We start from the raw sequence: 21,338 nt of genomic DNA on the forward strand, positions 1-21,338 counted from the left end.
GTACTCTAGAGCAAAGGGAGTAATCAAGGTGGGTGGTACTGATATAGTGGGAAAGCAGTTTAGGAAGAGGGTTGTTGGTCTGTACCCTAAGCACCAGTTATAGCTCTCAACTGATGTGTCATTCTACTAAACACTTAAACACAAAGGTTGTTGCAGGGGCATGTGACTATTGGATCTGAAAAGAAATATTTCAGGTCACTCTGGAGTGGTAGTAAACAAATCCTGATTCAAGGCAACCAGGACCACTGGGAAATCCATTCTTGTACATACACTGACTCTTGCCAATTGTGTATACAATCATGGATTTAACGTGATAGATATTTGGTGTGAAAAAGAGAGAATATCTATAACCAAACTGGAAGAGAGAGCAGATGCAGAAATAATGAAAGAAAGAAGGTATTTTAGTGAAAGTTAGGAAGATTGAAGAGGAACAGAACTGGAGGACAAAAACCGAAGAAGAATATGGGACACAAGGAAAACTAGTTTATTTCAGTTAATGAGGAAAGAGATATGTGAAAGTCTAAGTTCCAAAAGACCTGTCCAGTTAACGCTGACCATTTGGCAGCTTCGGTGGCAGTAGAAATAGAACTCTGTCTGTTGTGGGTCTGAAAAAAGTCCACCCAGTCTGCTCAATGGTAGTCATTTTTGAGACGGTGGCTGAACTTTGTTTTGGTAAATGAGGGATTGAGAGTATTTACAAATGGGTTTTCTAACTCTGTACAAAATGTTAATTTGGTTAGGCCTACATTTCTCATTAACACACACAGTTCATATTAAATTAACAGACCATATTTTCTATGTCCATGTAGACTTTAACCTTGGCATTTTCAGAATAGGGCAAAAGCTGAATAGGGGTCAGATTTACAATTAATGGCTGCACATAAGGATGACTTTTTGTGTATTTGAGATTTTTAACTTAAAACTGGGGTAAGAAGGGATCTTACTTGGCCTGCTAAAAACGAGGTGGGGCAGGCTCGATGGATGTGACGGCGTGTTGCTATGGCAGCACGGGGCAGTGCTCCGCTCTCATCCGCGTGACCATGTGGTCGCATGCCGTTTGGTTTTGTTTGAAGAGGACGAGCATCTTGTGTGGGATACAGACTCCAGCGTCAGGGGATGCTGGCAACGTCCTGGCAAAAACTGAAAATCTAGTCCATTCAGTTTGGCGCATTATTATTAATTTAATTTCAGCGTTCCTGATTTAAACTGGACTATAAACAGTAGGCTAATGGATACTCAAAGACAGTGACAGGGTTTTGCAGTGTCCGTTCCAGTCGTGCTTGGTGGCCATGGGCAGGCAAGACAGCAGTAACAGAGGCACGAGCGCAAGTGAGGCACCTGCGCTCAAGAACGGGCTGGGTATCGTTTCAGCTGGGGTCTCGAGTCAGGACGACTGTGTTTTTCTAAAAAACAAGCAAAGGTTGAGCGAGGGAAGTCTTTGGTTCAGCACGAAGTCGCGGGAACCAGCGGTTGTGAGGAAACACCAGCACAAACACAGACTGAAACGCCGTTACGAAGTGCTTGAGACGCTGGGAAAGGGTACTTACGGCAAGGTGCAGAAAGCTGTGGAGAAAGGGAGTGGTAGGACGGTAAGTGATCAGAATTTTTATGATAATTATTTCTTTCGGAGCCTCTAGCACCTCACCCTTACCAACTGCACTAAAAAGATGCTCAAATTCTTGTAGCTTATTTTTTTGTGTTGAATATCTGCTTTAAAATATCAAATACACGAAAAGGTCATTTTTCAATTAAGGGATGTGTTGGAAGTAGCGTTTAAATGAAGAAGTATTTGTTACCGTGTGTGACGAACATTGTACTTCTCGTTTTTCTGGTAAAAGCTTCAAGTTTATTATCATATTTCCGTTTCTTTTTTCAATTATAACTGTGTCTTAGTTAAGTTTAGACATGGGGTAGGGGAACATGCTTTTGTGACAACACCGTAGTACGGTGGTGTTTTTTCATCCACAGGGTTTGAGATATTTAGAGGAAATAATGTGTTGAATTTCTCTCAATCTTCTGACTAACAAATTTAAAATGTTTCCTCTGACTCTTGAGTCAGATCAGCGCATTCTTGTTCTTTCCAGTAACGTGGATTTCAATAGGAGATTCAATAAAGAGAGGAAATTCATTTATTCCTGAGCTCAACAAAACATCCACTGTGAACAATTTTCAGCATGAATTACACACATTCCTTTTTAGTAATCTGACTGTTACTGGTGTGTTGTGAAACATGGCACTCCATCTCCAGTTTGTGGTGACATAGTTGATCAAAATTGTAATTACAGAACAAAATTCCTTGATTAACAGTAATTATAGCTTCCATGTATGGATATATTTTTAAAGATTAGATCAGTGGATTTTATGTAATTCAGCATTGTTGTTCAGTGGGCTTTGACACAACAATTCAGCCCATACAAGTGCTCATATCATATCAGGCGTCGAACAAAGAATAGACTGGTGATTAAATGTTTGTATACATTTAATCACCAGCAACTTTAATCCATAATTTCTCAGAACAAAAGAGATATCCCTATATTCTCCTTCTCTATCCTTGTTTAGCGCCTCAAAAATAAATATGACATTAATGGAGATCATCAGGCAGACAGACAGATTAAATAAGCCGGCAGAACATTCTGTCTGTCACTCATCCCAGGTCAGGACAGAGGTATTCCAAAATCCCGGAGCTTTAGAATTCTGCGGATTCCACTACACAAACCAGACATTATTTATGAAGATCAGGGGTAATGGATAGGGTGTTGATAGCAGATTAGGGTCAGGGGATTTCTGGTGGGTGCCCAGATAAACCTGTTAAAAATGGGGAGAAGAGACACAGGGTGGGGCTCATGGGGGCTCTCGCTGATGCTGTTCTGAGGAAACTGTATGACACACAAATGCTGAAGCGCAGTCTGGTCAGGAGGACTATGTAGGTCACAAAAACAACATGACCAGAGAGGAACCGCAAGCTGAAGAGTCATCATCTGTTTGCAGTCATAAGTTGTAATGTTTGCATATTTTTGTGTGTGTGCGTGTGTTGTTTCAGGTGGCCATCAAGTTCATTAGAAAGGAGAGATTCAGTGAAGAGTCAGACCAAGCTAACATTCAGAGAGAGATAGAGATCACTTCCTCTCTGAGACACCCCAACATCATTAATATCTATGAAGGTGAGTGCGCACCCACACCTACCCACACACATACACACACACACACACACATTATGTTTGTGCGTCAATTAACGCAAGTCATTTTGATTCCTCTCCTCCCTCAAATCCTCACACATGCACACTGAGATGTGTCCTACCCTATGCCAAATACATTACTCTCTCTCTCTGTGGCTGTATAGACTGCAGTCTAGTGCCCCAGCCTCTAGGGGCCTCCAGAGATCTAATATTAATGAGTTAACGAAAATTATATTGGCTGATTGGTTGATTTGTCATGACATGTAAAGTTGCTATTTTTCTCTCTCAACACATTTGGATTTTACAGAATCGTGAATAAAAAAATAGTACCTCTAAACATAAAGTTTAAAAGTTGTCAACTTGCTATCAGTTTAATCTTTCTGAACATGTCCAAACAGAACACGTCACTTCAAAAGTAACAATAGTGTGGCTCAAAATGAAACATTAAAGCTGAAATTTCACAGAAAAAAGAAATATACACACATCTCTCTGAGTGACCCTGAAGTTGTGCCTCTGAAGTTTTCTTAGCAGAGAGTCACCAAATTTCTTAATATGGCTCTGGGTGCCTTTTTAAATTTTTAAATATAACCCAACTACTCTGTGTATGTGTTTGTAGTGTTTGAGAACAGGGATAAGATTGTTCTGGTAATGGAGTGTGCGACTGGAGGAGAGCTGTATGACTATATTCAGGAGAGACGCAGACTGAGTGAGCCTGAGGCCAGACACTTCTTCAGGCAAATCACCTCCGCAGTGCATTACTGCCATAAGGTATACACACATACACACACAGTGACACAGACATAATCTTATTACCAGTGAACTGGTGCTATATGTACAGTGGGATTATGCACGACACACAGGTATGCACGCACACACACACACACACACACAAACATACACATGCTGCTATGTATTTACACAGACAAAGCTGACTATGAAATAAACTCTTATTCACGTGTGAGAATGCATTGTGTTTGCGGGCAAGGGAAATTTTAATGAATCCCAGCTATGCACATTCTGTCATTTTTCCTTGTGTTTGCCAAAGCAGAAAGTTCCAATCTGGCAAATCCTCTAATCTCAGAGTAATCATACCTTTAGGGGAAAACTTGACTTTTGTTCCCAGACCTTGGCAGGTCAGGAAAATCATGTTCTTAGTGTTTTTCCCCTAATGTAGTTTAGACTTCATACAATGACAAGTTTTACTTACTCACCCATTTTATAATTATTTCACTGTGTGTGAAAGAAGATATTTTTTTTTAAATACTGGATATATTTAGAGAGGTCAGAAGAAAGACAAAGAGAGACAAAAACAATAAATGCTAACCAAGGGAAAGATAAATGATAAAAAAGACACAATGTTAGTAAAAGGGACTGTATGTAGGATCATATACTTGTACAGCCCATTGGAAATACAGACATCAAAGTATACATCTGTCCTTTTCCTCTTAGAATGGAATTGTCCATCGGGACTTGAAACTGGAGAACATTCTGTTGGATCAGGAATTGAATGTAAAGGTAAATGCAAAATGTATGATAGATCTTAGATCATTCTGAAATTACAAACTGATAAACTGTTTATTGTTTTTTTTTTTTTTTTAAAAATACCTACGGACAAATGTATAGAAAGGCTGCAGCCTTTTAAAGTAGATTTAAGCAATTAGGTGATAGCAATAACAGTTAGTTGAAACTGTAGTTAGATTAAAACTTTGGGTTACACTTTACTTGGATAGTCTGCTCACAGAGGGTTTATAGAGTGTGACGATTCATGAACATACCTACATATTCTCAGAATAGTTTAGTTGAACTTGAACTGCGGTTAGGGTTAGGGTCAGGGTCAGGGCTAGGGTCAACCTATGCTATACAAATGTTCAATAATGTACATACAGATATTCAACAAACAATTAGTAAACCATTTCGTTAATCTTGTTGAACATTCTAATGTTCAACTAATGTTCAACAATGTATATACAAATGGTTGAATCTCAACTAATAAGCTGTTGAACTACAAATGCCCTGCAAACCCTCTGTGGGTAGACTATCCAAGTAAAGTGTTACCAAAATTTGAAAGAGTTAGACTAGATTATCATATATTGAATGTATTATGTAGCCTACTGGATATTCATAACTAATATAAAAACAAATATAAAATAATCTTTCACAAATATTCAACAACTTATTAAGAGCCTGAGGTGTAAAAATGTAGTGCCATGAATTTTACTGTCAGAGAAGTTCCTCACAGAGTAAAAGACATTGAAAAATTTCAGTCTCTTTGTCTCTTTGGAAAACAGTAAATTATAATAAATAACTTGAAAGAGGGAAGTGATTGTATTATGGAGATTAAGATTTTATGATAAAAAAACAACAACATAAAACTGTGGCCTTATGATATTTAAAATAAATGTTAGGAGGAAAAATCTGAGAATTTGAAAAGACATATTGCTGATGAAAAGCAGACAAAGAAATATGCCATATAGAGAGTCTAAGCATCCAGTGTTTTTGATTATCTTTGTAACCTTCACTCATTTTCCCTCTCTTAGCTGGCTGATTTTGGCCTGTCTAATCGCTATCAGAAGGGCCGTTTTCTACAAACCTTTTGTGGGAGCCCTCTCTATGCATCTCCAGAGATCATAAACGGCATTCCCTACCAGGGACCTGAGGTATGTGTTTGTTTGAGTGAGTGACTTTGTAATAATTCTTGTGAATGTTTAGGTAGACTGATTCATTGCGTGTTCATTCTTCACCCTGCATATCTCCCAAAGTGTTTGTATTTACGTGTATGGTATTGTGCTTGCTGTGTCTTGTGTGTGTGTGTGTGTGTGTGTCAGGTGGATTGCTGGGCGCTGGGTGTGTTGCTGTATGCCCTAGTTTATGGCTCTATGCCTTTTGATGGAGGGAATTACAGTTACCTGAGAGAACAAATAAGCCAGGGCAGATACAGGAGAGTCAGTCCTCAGTCAGGTACAGCACAAATATAATATATGCAAACTCATGCAAATGGCTGATTTACAGATGTTGTTTATGCATGTGTAGCGTCATGATATTTATTAGGCTGGGGTTTTTTTTTGTTGTTGTTGTTTTATCTGGGCTAGATCTTGTATTTTGTGTTCCTTGGAAATCTTTATGCCTCTTGTCAGTTTACCTCATTTAACTGTGTACTGATTAACTTATTGATGGTTCTCCATAGTAATGCTATTAGTGATCATTTACCATAGCTACTTTCACCACCACCTGCAGATGCATGCACTCTGATTGGCTGGTTACTGACAGTAAGGGTTGAAGACAGGGCAACAGTGGAGGATGTTGCCAATCACTGGTGGGTTAACCTCAACGGCCCTACCACCTTGTGTGAGAGCATGACTAACTGGCCTGAACAAACTACTCACCTACAGCACAACCTCTATGTGCCCACTGAAAACCAAACCCTCAAGCAGAATGAGCAGTCTTCCCCTGATCAACATGTCTTTGCCTCAAACATCAAAGGAGATGATGGACTCAGGATCAACTCCCTCCCCAGAAAATTCCACAAACAGGAGATCTCTCAAAATATCCCCAACCCCATCAGCTACACCACAACTCCACCCTCTTGTTCTGTTCCCTCCACAATATCCCAAACATCAATATCCCAATATCCCAATATCATCAATCACCAGCCTGCCAAGCTGCCCAAGAAAGGCATCCTGAAAAATCAATATGCAAAGGTGGAGTGCAGCATCTTCCCACAACATGTGGGTGGAGTTCAGAGCACGCTTGAGGGTTTCCATGGCAACAGGACTGCCACTGGGGGTGATTCCAATGAACTGATGAGGATGGAGGGGGGGAGGAAGAGGAAAGGGATTCTCAAATGCCATGGAAAATTCTCAGCCAACCAAACCCTGCCACTGACAGCACCTCACACACCTCCCCCAGTCTCCCACCCAGAACCTGGAATGTTTTTTAGCAGTGTTCTCAACAGCAAAACTTCCAGCAGCAAACAGTAAGAATTAGACATTCAGATCTCTTTGTGATAGGAGATAAATGTACACTCATACTGAGTGTACTCTTTCAGCCCTTTCATTTCTATTCTAGATTCAACTTTTCATGTTTATGTCTTGTCATTTGAACAATTATGCTTTCTCTATTTAGGATATGATTATTCTGATGCTTACATATTCCTTTCTCTTTTTTGTATTATTGATCACTTTTATTTACAGTTGCAACAGGGGCAGGTCTAACCAAGTACATAGAACTAAATGGGAAATTTGCATGTAAGAGTATGGTATTTAGATGGTACTTTTACCGTGGAAATACACCCATGTTAACATGTATCACTGACCCTTGAACAAGCTCATAGGACACTCAGTGGAAATCTCAGAAAAAAAGCCTGCAGCGCTACCGCTAAGCTAGGCTAATGTGTATTCTGCAAACACAATAATCAGCTCTCTCCATAAAGATCTGGACACACTTATTGGCCATTTCCGGAAGAAGTTAAAGCGGCTGTGGTCCTCCTAATCCAGGTCTGAATCACAGGGAATTTTAAACTCTGTAGTCCTGTCCACCAACAGTCCTCTCTCCTCCTCATGTTAAAGGAATGTGTGGTCAATGCTAACAGCATGAGGGAAATAAATCTTTTTCTTTGTACTGTCACATGAGGAGAAAAGACTCAGAAGACTAGACTCCTTCATTTCAGGGCTGATTAGAGTGAAAAAGTAGCTTTAACGTTAGAACTGAAAAATCTCAGCTAAGCTTAAATGCCTGGTCTTGTGTGGCTCTTTAATCTGCTCATGATTTGGGTATAAAATTTGATCCTTTTTTCCCCTGTGTTTTCTCAATGGGCCTTGCTAGAGTTTGTATTTGAGCGAGCGACCGTTTGAGTTTGTATGATGCAAGGTGCCTTAAAGGCAATAACAAAATTCTGTTCTCATGTAGAAATTAATTTGAGAGACATCATATAGTCTACCTCTCATTAACATAACATTTATGTGGTTATATATTACTCCTTACCTCATCTACTTTATGAAAATGTGTTTTTGTGCATTTTGAGAGCATATTCTTTGTTTAATATCTCAAGTTCTTAAGTGCACACATTTTTATTTTTCCTGGATTCATATCCATGTACATTGTTAAACTGACCCATCACTGGCAGTACAAAACAATAAAGCAAACCGTCTTTTAATAAATTAAAAAAAAACAAAACTTTAATCTGCTTTCAATTAAATTATACCACAATGATAGAAAAAAAATGGATCTGTGGTATTCAAGTGTTGTCAGAGAAAACCTGACCCAGGACAGAGAGTCTTGCTCTGAAAGGCTGAACTGGACATGAGAGCACTGGTGCTTTCCTCCTCTCTCCGGGCTTGAGAACGATACTTTCAGCAGCTCCTAAACTAGATAGGTCCCTGTCACCTGATGCCTCCTTCTCTGATTGGTCTCTGGTTGGGCCAGATTGTTTTGATAGGCTGAGGAGCATGTCCTGTAGTTCCCGTCGCTCCTCCTGGGCGTGGCTGCAGCAGTGCAGGGCGGCGGGGTCAAGAGGATGGGCCTCCGTGTTGAAGACATAACCTCCTGCCCCAAGCACACAGTCACCCTGTGGACCCCCCAGATCAAACTCTGTCCCACTGTTGTGCATGAAGTTGTCTGGGTCAAACAGGAGGTAGAGGTATTTAATGGTCTCGGCCAGGAAGAAGGACTCCATCCGATTGTCCAGTTTGTGGTCCCTGATGTCCTTCACCTGAGGGAAAAATCAAAGACGATGTGTGTCCAAGCTTAGAGCATGATCACAGCCCTCTCTGTCATTCTACTTCACATACCATGCATTTAAACTATGTCACAGTTGGGCCTCTAACATAGTATACTGATGTTAAAACTGTGTTTTCTGAGGTTAAAACAGGTGATTATAAATGAAGTGTGTCAGTAGGGAGATACAGTCGTGGTCTGAATTAGAGAGAATCTGGGTATTTCAGTGGAGTAATGAAATCATTGAATAACTGAAACATTGAAGAAAACTCACGCTAGCAAAACCGCAGTTCACTTTGCTGATTTTTTCAATAGATTCAACAGCGTCAAGACCTAACTGCAGGAATGTGGGGTCACCAGTCGCTTGGTACAAGTACATGGCACTCTCAATCAGTTCTGAAACACACACACACACACACACACGCACAAACACACACAGTTATGAATAATGTGTAATATTCATCCATGTCTATTTATACGTCAGTAATCAGTGTTTGATGATTTATTATTAGTTAAGAATTAGTTGGTACACAGCTTCATTAGACTTTTACAGTATTTTAGAGTCCTTCAAATGTCAACTTCAATGGGCAACAGAAGTAGCACTCTCTCTTGTGTGTGCAGTTCATGGCTTCACTGCCTATACTATGTGGCCAGAGGTGTACTGTGAATACTGTGTATGTGTGTGTGTGTGTGTGATTCAGGGGTGTACTGTGAATATTTTGTGTGTGTGTGTGTGTGTGAGAGACTCGGGGTTTACTGTGAGTAGTGTGTGTGTGTGTGTGTGTGATTCAGGGGTGTACTGTGAATATTGTGTGTGTGTGTGTGAGAGAGAGAGAGAGAGAGAGAGAGATTCAGGGGTACACATCGTTGTATGGTCCCTGATTCAGGAATGAAATTACCTGGACGGAGAGGGTAGCCCTCCCTCTTGTCCACTGTGTAACCCTGAGGAATGCTGTAAAACTCTGGCAGGCCACCAAACTGCCGCCACACTGTGTAGTAGTTATGGAAGGTCCTTGTAGCACTGTTAATGTCACCAATCAAACTCTAGTGTCAAAGAGAAACAGAGAGAGAGAAGGCAGCATGAGTACAACAGACTGCAGGTGGCTCATTAATAAATATGCAATGTGAATAGATGACTGTCTAAAAATGAACTTTTGTTGAAAACGATCATTTACACATCTCACCTGTAGTCCAGGCCAGAAGGCCTCCAGAGACTGAAACACAGGCATAGACACCGTGCCCTTATGCATCTGTACCCACAGATACCAGTCATCAAACTTAGTGTAGTTCTGAATGGCCTTATCATATTCTGTTAACAGTGAACAATGACACATTTCTTGTAGAGAATGTGAACAAACATCAGTAAATTTACATCGAGAGAGGCATCCTGAAACATCTTTATTACTTCATACACAACGTTCTCTGGTAGCAGTATGAATAGTAGTGTGCGAGAAATAATCCTGGAAAGTATAGTTAATATCAGTGTTATATCACATGACTCCCTGCATGGTGAGTATATGATGAAAGTTATTACTAAACAAAGCATATTCCTAATTTTTTTTGCATTAAGTATAATTTGTTTTGTCAGTGCATTTAGGTAGATGACAGATTTTTTTTCTCACCTTTGAACATTAACATTAGTTCCTCATCTTGCAGCATGATGGCGCCCTTGACCAGATATTCAAAGTAAGAGTCCACACCTGCACCGATGCCTGCGTCTTGAGCCACCCACTTAGAGTTCAGCACATCTATATGATTACCCACCTGAAAAACAATAACAGTCCAGCTTAATGAGCCAGTCACGAATGCCTGTCTCAGAAGGAATGGTGAATCCATCGAGCGTAACTGACTTAACTCTAATGAACTCAGTTAAGAAACGATAAATACACAACCATCACAAAACTCAAATTCAAAACTGGCAGCTACAAAAAAATGAATACATAAAATAACTTGCATGTTCCACAGTAAGGAGAAACACCCTCTCTACTTCCATCACTAAGCACAAACCGAGTTTGACTTGACTCTGTGTAGCTGGAGCCCTGTGCCTACCAGTCCAATGTCTGAGCGGGTCCTCCACAGAGCTCTCAGTGCTCTCCGTGCTACGTCCTCAAACACCGGATCCCCCGTCAGCCTGCTGAGGGTGGAGAACTCGAGGATGAAGGTGCCCACTCCGGCCGTGCAGGTGACGGAGGTTTCGGTGGGGTTGACTCCCCTCAGTAGGTTCACTGTACCATATGGCATTCCTGTGGGGGTCTGGAAAGCTGCAGGGGGAGGGACACTGGGTCAGACATGGGCAAATGATTGGCAAAGCAGAGACTGGAGGCAGGTGACCGGCTCATTAATAAAAACAAAACCCCATTGCAAAATACTACATTAATGAATTAAGCAGGACCAAATTACTGGAGTTACAGCTACCGTGTTACAAAAATTTGCCTCTAACTTAAATATAATAAGCAATTTTACATTCAATAATTTAAACTGTCATAGATGTCTGATAAGAGGCTGTCTTGACAAAAGTCTGTAAGAAACATCTCAATATGCATGTTAAAAATAAATGTGGAGTATAAGCATCAGATACATAGGAATTTATGAACATTTGTCATAATGATCTGTGAACTGTTATCTGTTGGGTACATATATTTGTAAGGGCTGACCTGGCAGGAGTTTGCGTGCAGCGTACTCAGCCATGCGGAGCAGGGGACCAGAACACGGCCAGCCCTCCTCCACATCCATCCCCGCCCGCTTAGAGAACAGATGGGCTGAGAGGAGTCCACCAACCACTGCATATGCACATGTGTGGACACACACCCACACCCACACCCACACCCACACACAAAAACACCAATACTCAGCGTGTCAAAGTATTCACGTGTTTAACAGAAATCCTGGTGCATACTTTAATCTAAGTGAGACATGGATGTTTAGCGTCAAAATTATGTTTAGGATTTGAAACTGTAAGCCAAATAATGTGTAGCTGTAATCAAATAAGCACATGACATTCCAAGGTAAAGGGCCGAAAAGCATTGTCAATACTTCACCGTTACATAGATTAATGTTAACCTATACATCATATCCTCTTTAAAACACTGGACTCACCGCGAATGTTGGTCTCAAATACAGATGCATTGACATCAATATCAAAGTCTATAGTGTCTTGAAGCAAAGAGGCCACACGTTGGAACTCAGTGTGGTTCCCTAAAATCTAGGACAGGTAATAACAGGTATATATTGATTCTAAGCAGTACTTATGAAGCAAAAACAATAACATAGAATGTACTTAATCTGATCTCAAAAAAAAGAGTTTCGTACCAGCAGTGTGTCCAAAGCATCGATCAGTGTCAAAGAGAAGCTGCACAGTGGATGCGTGTGCGTGTGAGTGAGAAGAGAGAGAGAGAGAGAGAGGGAGAGAGAGAGAAAGAGAGAGAGATTACTGTCTAGAGTCAAATCTTCAAAATGATTTCTCTTTCCTCCTTGGATAAACATGGATCTAAACACCCCAAGGATGTCAGTAAGTGCTCTAACCTTTGCAGACAATTCCATAGTAAGCAACATTGAAGTCTCTGGAGAGTATTGGAGAATTTTGAGTCATTTGAGGATGTGATTTGCAACGTCAGAGGTGTACTGTGATTTGGAAGACTTGTAAGCATTCAGAACATACCTGCCCCAGGTGTCTTGGCCATCACAGGTCAGAGGTCGCAGCTCATCGTATGGATATGCATTGTCCAAATAATTGTTGTAAGCATGATAGAACATTGACTTTATTCTTTCTCTGTCGAATAAAAATGAAAATAAATTGTTTACCATGAGTAGAACCGACATCTTGGTCATGAGGGACAGAATTCAGATACGGATCATTCTGTCATATTCGTAAGCAATACACATATAAAAGTTCCACTGCACTGCAAGATACCCGGCTACCTGACTGATTTAACCCTGTTTTAAACCTACTATTTACTCCAGATACACACTCATCTGTATACAAAACCGTCATACGAAATCCACTCACCTTTCGATAGATCCGTCCTAATTGCGATTTGGTGGCTGTATTGCTGTATTCCAGCTAGCAGACTTACAGCTGCTTACATGATAACTACAACAACTGGTGAGTTCAATGTGTAAGTAACGCACTTTATGTGCTTAAACGAATGACCGCCAACCATGCTATGAAACTCGTTAAATGTTATTATCAATTTGGCGGCGATTCAGATCACCGATGAACATTAAGCACAGTTAATAATTTAAACTCACCTGTACTTCGCCATTTCATGCTGGCTAAACTCTTTTCCTTTGCCATGGCTGATAATCGGACACAGGTAAACGCCACAAAAAATAGTTGTGTACAAGAACTTAAGCATGAAGAAACGAAGGAGGGGGAACTAAATTAAGTATAATAAATTAAAGCCACATAAGTGCAGGTTACACACATAACAGGAAGTAAACTCTACAGCGCGCAAGCGCAAGGCAAATGCTGACGTATTGCTTCCCAGGCTTTACCCTTTAACTGTACTTTTACATTTTATCAGCAGATGGCGGTATGCAAGCATACGATTGTCTACTTAAAAATATCTTCTCTCTTCTGTGAAGTAAATTGGTTAAAAACTTTCAACCGCCTTTGAAATTTTGTACTTTCACCCACGTCTGAGTTTCTGATGAAGTGCGTAATGGTTCATTTCGGTTAGGCCTACCTCATTTGCGCAGGTGAGTGACGGATTTACACTAAGTGAAAATTCAAAGAAATGTTATTGAGCAAACCTACATTCTTTAACCCTGATTATTCTTTAAGCTCGAAGAATATCAAATTAATGGAGAATGTAGTAAACTGTCCCAATGTCAAATTTCCCAAGTTATGAACTAAAAAATTCAGGCACCAAATTTATCCGCCTTTTCAGGTGTAGTAACAGGTTAAAATTCCTCACCTCACACAGAGCATCTGGCCTTTCGCATGCATGCATTCATGCACACGCACAAACACACCTTCACCATTTCCTGGAGCTGAGTGTGATTGTGGTTCCTCTTTTATACTGAAGACAATGGGTGTAAAGACTATCTGGAAACATCCGTTTTTTGACACATTGTCTTTATTTCTTTATTACAGACAGGTACAGACAACAGGAATGTGGACTACAGCTTTTCATTTAACACACAGACTTTATTTACAATTATACAATTGACCTAATATGACGTTTACATGAACAGCAGCCTCTACATGGCTTTCTTGTCATTTTCATACAAAGTGTTGCACATAGAAATATCAGGCTTGATTGTGATACATCATAAATGCCCTGTCAGTTAAGTTTTATTAGGCATATCAATTGTTACTTGTTTCCATCTGAGATTCTCCGACAACGCATAGAACATCATAAGTCTCAGTTCATGTCTGATAATCTTCCACCTAAACAAAACACCTTTGGCCTTTTGTGTCTACTTCACTCATGATGAAAGGTTCGAGTCTTCATCTTTTCATATGACATTTCATTGACTACAACCTTGATATATAATCATAGCAGACTGTACACAGATTTATGCCCCAAGACAGCAAGATGGACAAAATCTATGATAGAGCAGAGGTGTAAAGATGGAAATGGGTGCTCACCCTAGAACAGCCCTGTTCCCCCTCCCACTCATGCACACACACACACACACACACACACAGACACTCTTTCATGTCCCTGTGGAGCAAACCCACACAGGAAACTATGACATTACTGGAAAGCAGGTGAACATGATGCAATTTGTCCATGTGATTGGCACAAACTTTAACTGAGCCTCAAAAAAAATTTTTTTCTTCTCAAACTCAATTGATTGAGAGTCCTTAAAAAAACCCCAAAAACATGCTGTTTCTCTTCAAAAAAAAAAAAAAAAGAACCACAGACAGTTCTCTGGGGAATGCCTGAAGTTTCTGTACTCTCTGGCTTCCTCATTCCGTGTGACTATTTTGTGTCATTGTGCTCGGCTCCAGTGTGCCCTGTACACTTCCTTAAACTCTAACTGTCTCCGTATTGACGTGTGTGGTCTGGACTTGTACTAAAGTGAAGTGTTCTTGCTTTAAATACGTTTTCCAGAATCCTCTCTGTTAGTCTCTGTGTCCTCCACTGTGGGGATAATACCTAGCTGAGGTGTCCAAGGTGTCCAAGCTTGGATTACAGTTCCCATAATCAGTTGTGTGTGACTCCCTATGTGTTGTCCTGAATTCCTCTGTGAGGGGACTGAACTTGATTCATCAGTTTGTCATTTGTCCATTTGTCAGAATCAGTGTGGCTCTCTCAGTCATCTTTTGCTGTTGGGATTTAACTCCTTGTTCATGTGTCCCAGTTTACACTACATTCCCCACAGGCCTCGGTCATGTACAGGTAGGAGTTAATGGCCTCCTTCAGTCCTTCACTCACCAGTGAATCCTCCGCACCCTCTTTAGTTTTCCCAAAGATCATGGAACTGCAAACACAAACATACACACACATACATTCAGATATGATGTTGCACATGGACACACGTGAACCTAAAATATGAGAAAGCCTCTGATATTGAAACACATGGCCAGGTTTACCTCAACATTTAGCACAATGAAACAGTTTGCATCTCCTATGCTAATAAAGCCTTAGGAGATGCAAACTGTTAAATGAAAAATAAAACCAGAAATAAAACCAGAAACAACACATAAAACTATCAGAGCTCTAATATGCACCTGTGAACATGCTTAAACATTAAATGCTTAAACATTAAAGACACAGAATGTATAAGCCTGTCTTTAAACTGGTAGTCTTAAACGGCAGCAGACTCACCTGTTTACATCTTTCCAGTTAAGGGTGGGCTTCCTAATTGCCTTGGGGGGAGGTCCGCTTACCACAGGAACGTTGTTGGAACCCTGAATGTAGCAAGGCTCTCTCAACAAACAGCACAGCCCATCTTCCACTTCTGAGAGAGAGGGAAAGAAAAAAAACCCCACCCATTTAGTTTCATCTTTTGTTATAATGGTCATAAAACTTATGTAGGAGTGAATGTAGTTGAGTTCAACTCAAGTCAACTCAGTTCAAGTTCCACCAGTTCCACTGTTTATTTAGTTTGTCTTAGTTTAATAATTCCATACAGTCAAACTGAAATTCAGCTCAACTCAGTTTCATTCTAAACACCCAGGCACACACTCACAGCCATTACAAGGGAAGTCTGAATAAAGGGTTGGAACTTGAGCCCTGTCAGGCAGAGTAGGGAAAAACATTTTCTACCCACATTACACCCCAAAAACCCCAAAATTTCTGTTCTGGAACACTGACATCACCCTGACTGACAGTAGGCGTGTGTGGTTAGTGAAGAAAGTGTTTGTAGTGCAAGCCTGTGATTGGCTGCTGGTGAAGCGGGTGTGGTCTCTAGCAAGCTGATGTTTGTTTGTTCGTGTGAGACGTGATGTGGTGTTGTACTGGTTGTGTGTAGTGACCTTGGTCGATGACTGGTTGTGAATTTGAGTATAAAGATCACAGTGTCTAATAACTTGTGTGTCTTGTGGGGTTTGTGTGTTATTCCTTTTTCAGTTAGCCTATGGTGATTGGTTATATTTGTAATCACTATAAGCATTTGACTGTGCATATGAGTGTACTCTAGCATTTGGATAGTTGTAGTGGATCTGGAATCAGTGAGGTTAGGTTTTGATCAGTTGTATAAGCGGCAGGCTGGTGTTTGATTGGCTGTGTAAAGTGGGTGTGGTTACCTGAGTAGTGCTCGACCAGGTGGAAGAGGGTTTGGAATGTGAGGCGGGGAGAGATGTAGTGCCAGCCATTGTCCAGACGGTAAATGCGGTAGTGTTTGACTGTTCTGCGTTCATCTGAACTGTTCTTACGCACAGACAGAGTGTGGGCACCTGGAGCAGGTGGAAAAAAAAGCATAGAGGGATTTTTAAATAAATCAAATAAAATAAAACATTAAAATTGATTTAAGATTTATTTTAATTGTTTTCATTTACACTATACTTTATTATTAACCGATTCACTTCAACCATTTATCCCCTCTATATCTATGTGTGTGTGTACGTGTGTGTCTGTGTGTGTATGTATGTGTGTGTGTATGTGTGTGTGTGTGTGTGTGTTTACTCACCAGGATGAGTTTGGCTTTCACGGATAAGGAAGGAACCGGGTTCGTTGTAGGGGAGCATCAGCAGTTCCTCTGCCTTCTGTCTGCTAAGGCCCTCAAACTGCCACCTACACAACAACAACAGTCACAGACACAGTTAGAATCAGCAGTGGTTAAGCTCATATGCAACTTTGTAAATATAACTATGTATTTAAGTCAAATCGGTTCATATTCATGCAGTTATACAAATTATGCCAACATACACAGATGTAGGAGAGACAATAAGAGATTCAAAAAAATATTGTTGGAGAGAAAAAAGAGAAAAATACAATTTATTCTTAAAAATCTGAATAGGCTTTGGGTGGCATTATCACATTTAAATAGTTAAACTGACATTATAAGCTGTTTGTGCAAAAGAAAAATTAAGTAAATATTGCCTGATCTCAAATAAATGCATAAGTACAAGAAAAAAATGAAAGAAAGTGGGGGAAAAAAAAATTGTGGACCGAGATATACTGTATACTGTATGTGTCCAACTATGTGTGAATCACTGGTACACACTCAAAATAAACAAACAGAAAAAAAGAGAAACATAGGTTGACTAATCTCAGCTGTGCTCCCACTCTCTGTAACGCACAGACAATTTCATGTCCCCAAGGAACGACCCCACTCAGGAAACTGCTACATCACAGAAATCATCAGTCACCCCCAGAGAGAGCACGGGTGATGTTGTCACGCACTGTTTGATTGACAGGAACCTCAACCAAATAGCTCAACTCCACTACATGTGATAGGAATGTCAATAATTTCCTGTAGTTGTTTACAGCTCCGTACTGACGTATGGAGGTCAGCTAAGGGACATGTGCTGTGGGTTAAGTAAGAGCTGTACACAAAATTGTTTCTATGATGAAGTTCAGTGTTCTGGTCTCACCTGTGGAATAGTTTGGCGGTGTAATTGCTGGGGATGTAGCTCTCTTTGCCTGTGGCAGAGGACCTTACTCTACACCACTCTCCTTCACTATAAAACACACACAGACACCAAAAACACTTTAATGTGGCAACTCACTGGCATCAGCCCGCACAAAAAAAAAGGTGTGAATGGATGTAATAATGTTAACTGGAAATGGGTAAGAGTTGAACAACACTGAGATTAGCACTGATGGGAGGTGTAGTATACTTACTCTGTCAGTATGGTCAATCGCTCTCCCACTCTAATACTGCAGTCTGCAGGACACCCAGCAGGGTAGTCATACAATGCCACCACTACATACTTATTCCTATCTGTGGCAGAGACAGAGAGAGAGATACAATGAGAGAGAGAGAGAGAGACAGAGAGAGAGGGAGAGGGAGAGGGAGAGAGAGAGAGAGCGGGGTTAGGTAGAACTGAGCTGTTAAACAAACTCCATTTCTGACTGGAATAATATTCAACCCACAGGGATTTAGCATAATTATATTTGCTAGAAAAGAAAACTAAACATGAAAGGACATGATCTATACACATATATCTGAAGTTGATTCAAAACATTGGATGAAACTCTCCTTTTTATTTTGACACATTTTATTTACCTGTATTAGCGTACTTTATTAAATTACAGTTGATCAATAATATTTAATTCATGATAACAGATTAAACAGTTTTTGCGTTTAATTAATATTTATACCTTATGATGCATGCCTCGCTACATTACACAAAACTGACTGAAGGTGAAGGTGAGTTCTTAAGAACAGGGCTGAAGCACATAGCGAGGAACATCTCACCCTCAAGTTTCTAAACCTGACCGCGTCACACTTCCATTTTAGAAACAACGTTTCTCTACATTGCTTCTAGCACCTTCAAACCAGTCCACAGCTACATCTACCTTCCTGCCCAAACCACATGATGCTGCAGTTACAGAAACTCACACCAACACAAAAACACACACACACAACATCAAGGGCTCCACAGCGCAGCCGCTCAAAGCAACAAGACGGATCTGATACTTTATTCATTCATCTTCTTATTTTTACCCTTACCTAGCTGTCCTTTCTGGTTTTAGTATAATGTTACCGATGTTGTTCAAAAACACTTCACTACATGTCTGTCTCAAAAAAAAAATCACCATATAACTTTATATATTTATACCATCATGGGAGAGTTTACATGCATTATTCAATTATGTTCTAGATGTATTTTGCAATTTAGCTGTTCCCAAGACAGTGGTATTTTACGCAAATTCTAGAAGTCTGAAAAGCATAAGCTTTTCTGATGCTTCTTAATTCCTTTATGTTGATCATGTGTTCTGATGAATTAGGTCATTGGAACCCTGTGAACATGGAACATCTGTGGCAGGTTCTAAATCTGGCGGTTTGCCCGGTGACCAGGCTGGCCTGACATAACTCACCCATTGTGAGGTGCTCTGAGAACTCAGCATGGTCCAATGGGACGGCATGTGGGCTGGATCCCTGACGGTATTTACTGGGAAAGGTGCCCATGTTTACGTGACAGGTTTTAGGAATACCTCCGGGACTGAATCTGTAGGCTGAAGGAAGAACATGAAGTTACTGAAGATGCCGCAGTCTGTCAGCTGTTCCTGTGGCTACTCGAAATCTACAAAATAAATCTGTGATTAGTAATAGTTTCTATTTCTATTTCCATTTATTTCTTCATATTTATCTCAAATGGTCAAGATGTAACCCACACATTAAAAACGACTTTTATGATTAAGTCAGGGGTTGCTGTCCTATTTTGTTTGTTGTGGGCATGTAAAGCCCTTTGAGACAAACAGTGATATTTGGCTCTAAATAAACGTGAAACTTGAAATCTCAAATGGTCATGACACTTCATTTGAAACTCTTCAGACCAATGGTTATTTATACAAGTGATGCTGTTTGCCAGTCTGAAACAGTATTTTTTTTTTTTAAAAAAAGGATATATGTATATTAAAGTCTTGAGACATTTGCTGAGAGAACCAGTCAGTGATGTGATAAGACAAAGGCTGACAATGGGTTATTGTTAGCTTCACCTTAAGAACAAACTAAGGAAGGATGCAGTCAACCACCACTTTCCAACCACGCTTTCAATATCAAACAGAAAGCATTTAACGGCAAGGTCAAACCAGATGACAAGTCGCATAAAACTTAAAAAACAGACTCTAGTGACTCTGACAATGACTAATCACTCATTTAACATAATGTCAATTTTTTTCTTGTTCCTTGGTTCATAAAATGTCATTGCTGATAAAATTATTGATGTAGGTATGTTTAAGGGCCGTAAGCGACTATGAATGCCTCCACACACTTATTGTTTTCAGTGCCTGTGCAGTGCATGGTACGCTGCTGATTTATGTTATTAAAAAATACCATAAATACCTAAATTAAAAATATATATATTTTCAATATTTGTATAAGAAAATTAAGGGAACTTAAGTGGTTCAAACTTTGTAGAAGGCGTGATGTGACATGATGCGGTCTGATCTCATGATGTTTTGTTCAACAGTGCAAAATCGACTATCATTCCAGGACAGCTCTAAACATGAATCCCACAAAATGTTACATAGTGCAGTACACCGCTTTTGATCTCATTATGATTTCACGAGTTGAGCAGTTATGAACAGTGACGTAAATTCCACATGAATTTCATGGCTGTTGTTCTGAAACAGTAATGCTTATTATAAAAGCACACACTGAGCGTGTGGTTGTGAAATCAGCACGTCAGTGAGCAGCACAGAACTCCATCACAAACCCAGTAGGACACTTAATTCACATGGAGTGAACCCGGTACGACACTTTAAGAACACATTTTTACCAAAGCTTTTATGGAGCTGAGCATTACAATCACCCTAGTTTGTACCAGAAATTTTCAGAAAGCACTACGCAAAAACTGCACTACTATATTTTCTATTACCACAAGGCCTTTCTAGTGAATACTGTAGAAATTACAGAGAGAGGAATCAATGTGTGTGATAGTTTTCATGTCCTATACAGCATGCGTGCACTGATGCAGATATAACAAACTCAGTAGGATACTGATTAGAGTATGGCCACCTGTTTTCACAGATGGTTCTCTCTGGGTCATCAAGGCCCACGAGGGCACTTTGGTACAACCCTATACAATCCTCAAAATTCACCCTAATGTAAACAGCACACCAATTGTCGTGCCCTGTAACATACATGGGTTTTCTGGACTATGTAGCAATTTCATTTGGCAGTTTAATGAATCATTGTGTTAGATCATTCTCTTAACAAGAAAGTGTATGTATCAAAGTATGTAGAGTAAGACTACTGACCTAACATCAGAATGTCCTAGTAGAACTGTATGGATGAAGGGGACTAGTTCTCAGCTCCGCACTCTTAATTTAATACATAAGGTCCTAGTTCTAAATTCGGGTCTTGTCATTTTTTCATTTCCTTCAA

At 40.1% G+C, this 21,338-nt stretch overlaps 3 protein-coding genes across 3 annotated transcripts; 1 reads left to right on the forward strand and 2 right to left on the reverse strand.

Annotated features, from left to right (window-relative positions):
* Window positions 1–1,289: 1,289 nt before the first annotated feature.
* LOC115806931 (NUAK family SNF1-like kinase 1) lies at window positions 1,290–7,153 on the forward strand. The gene is made up of 7 exons (XM_030767787.1): window positions 1,290–1,589; window positions 3,041–3,161; window positions 3,793–3,944; window positions 4,626–4,691; window positions 5,714–5,833; window positions 6,002–6,134; window positions 6,411–7,153. The coding sequence occupies exons 1-7, from the start codon at window positions 1,290–1,292 to the stop codon at window positions 7,151–7,153; spliced, it is 1,635 nt and encodes a 544-aa protein (XP_030623647.1).
* A 1,189-nt stretch (window positions 7,154–8,342) lies between these two features.
* Window positions 8,343–13,294, reverse strand: edem2 (ER degradation enhancer, mannosidase alpha-like 2). The gene is made up of 11 exons (XM_030769104.1): window positions 13,137–13,294; window positions 12,547–12,657; window positions 12,198–12,237; window positions 11,985–12,090; window positions 11,543–11,668; window positions 10,938–11,149; window positions 10,511–10,652; window positions 10,073–10,197; window positions 9,788–9,932; window positions 9,163–9,284; window positions 8,343–8,883 (listed from the first exon to the last, which is right to left on the reverse strand). The coding sequence occupies exons 1-11, from the start codon at window positions 13,241–13,243 to the stop codon at window positions 8,410–8,412; spliced, it is 1,710 nt and encodes a 569-aa protein (XP_030624964.1). The 5' UTR covers window positions 13,244–13,294; the 3' UTR covers window positions 8,343–8,409.
* Window positions 13,295–15,187: 1,893 nt separating this feature from the next.
* Window positions 15,188–19,418, reverse strand: sla2b (Src like adaptor 2b). The gene is made up of 7 exons (XM_030770132.1): window positions 19,328–19,418; window positions 18,128–18,227; window positions 17,878–17,964; window positions 16,971–17,074; window positions 16,588–16,737; window positions 15,668–15,800; window positions 15,188–15,320 (listed from the first exon to the last, which is right to left on the reverse strand). Exons 1-7 carry the CDS (start codon window positions 19,416–19,418, stop codon window positions 15,188–15,190), a joined length of 798 nt encoding a protein of 265 aa, XP_030625992.1.
* Window positions 19,419–21,338: the final 1,920 nt, after the last annotated feature.

Source organism: Chanos chanos, chromosome 3, assembly GCF_902362185.1.
Source record: "Chanos chanos chromosome 3, fChaCha1.1, whole genome shotgun sequence".
NCBI classification, from domain to species: Eukaryota; Metazoa; Chordata; class Actinopteri; order Gonorynchiformes; family Chanidae; genus Chanos; species Chanos chanos.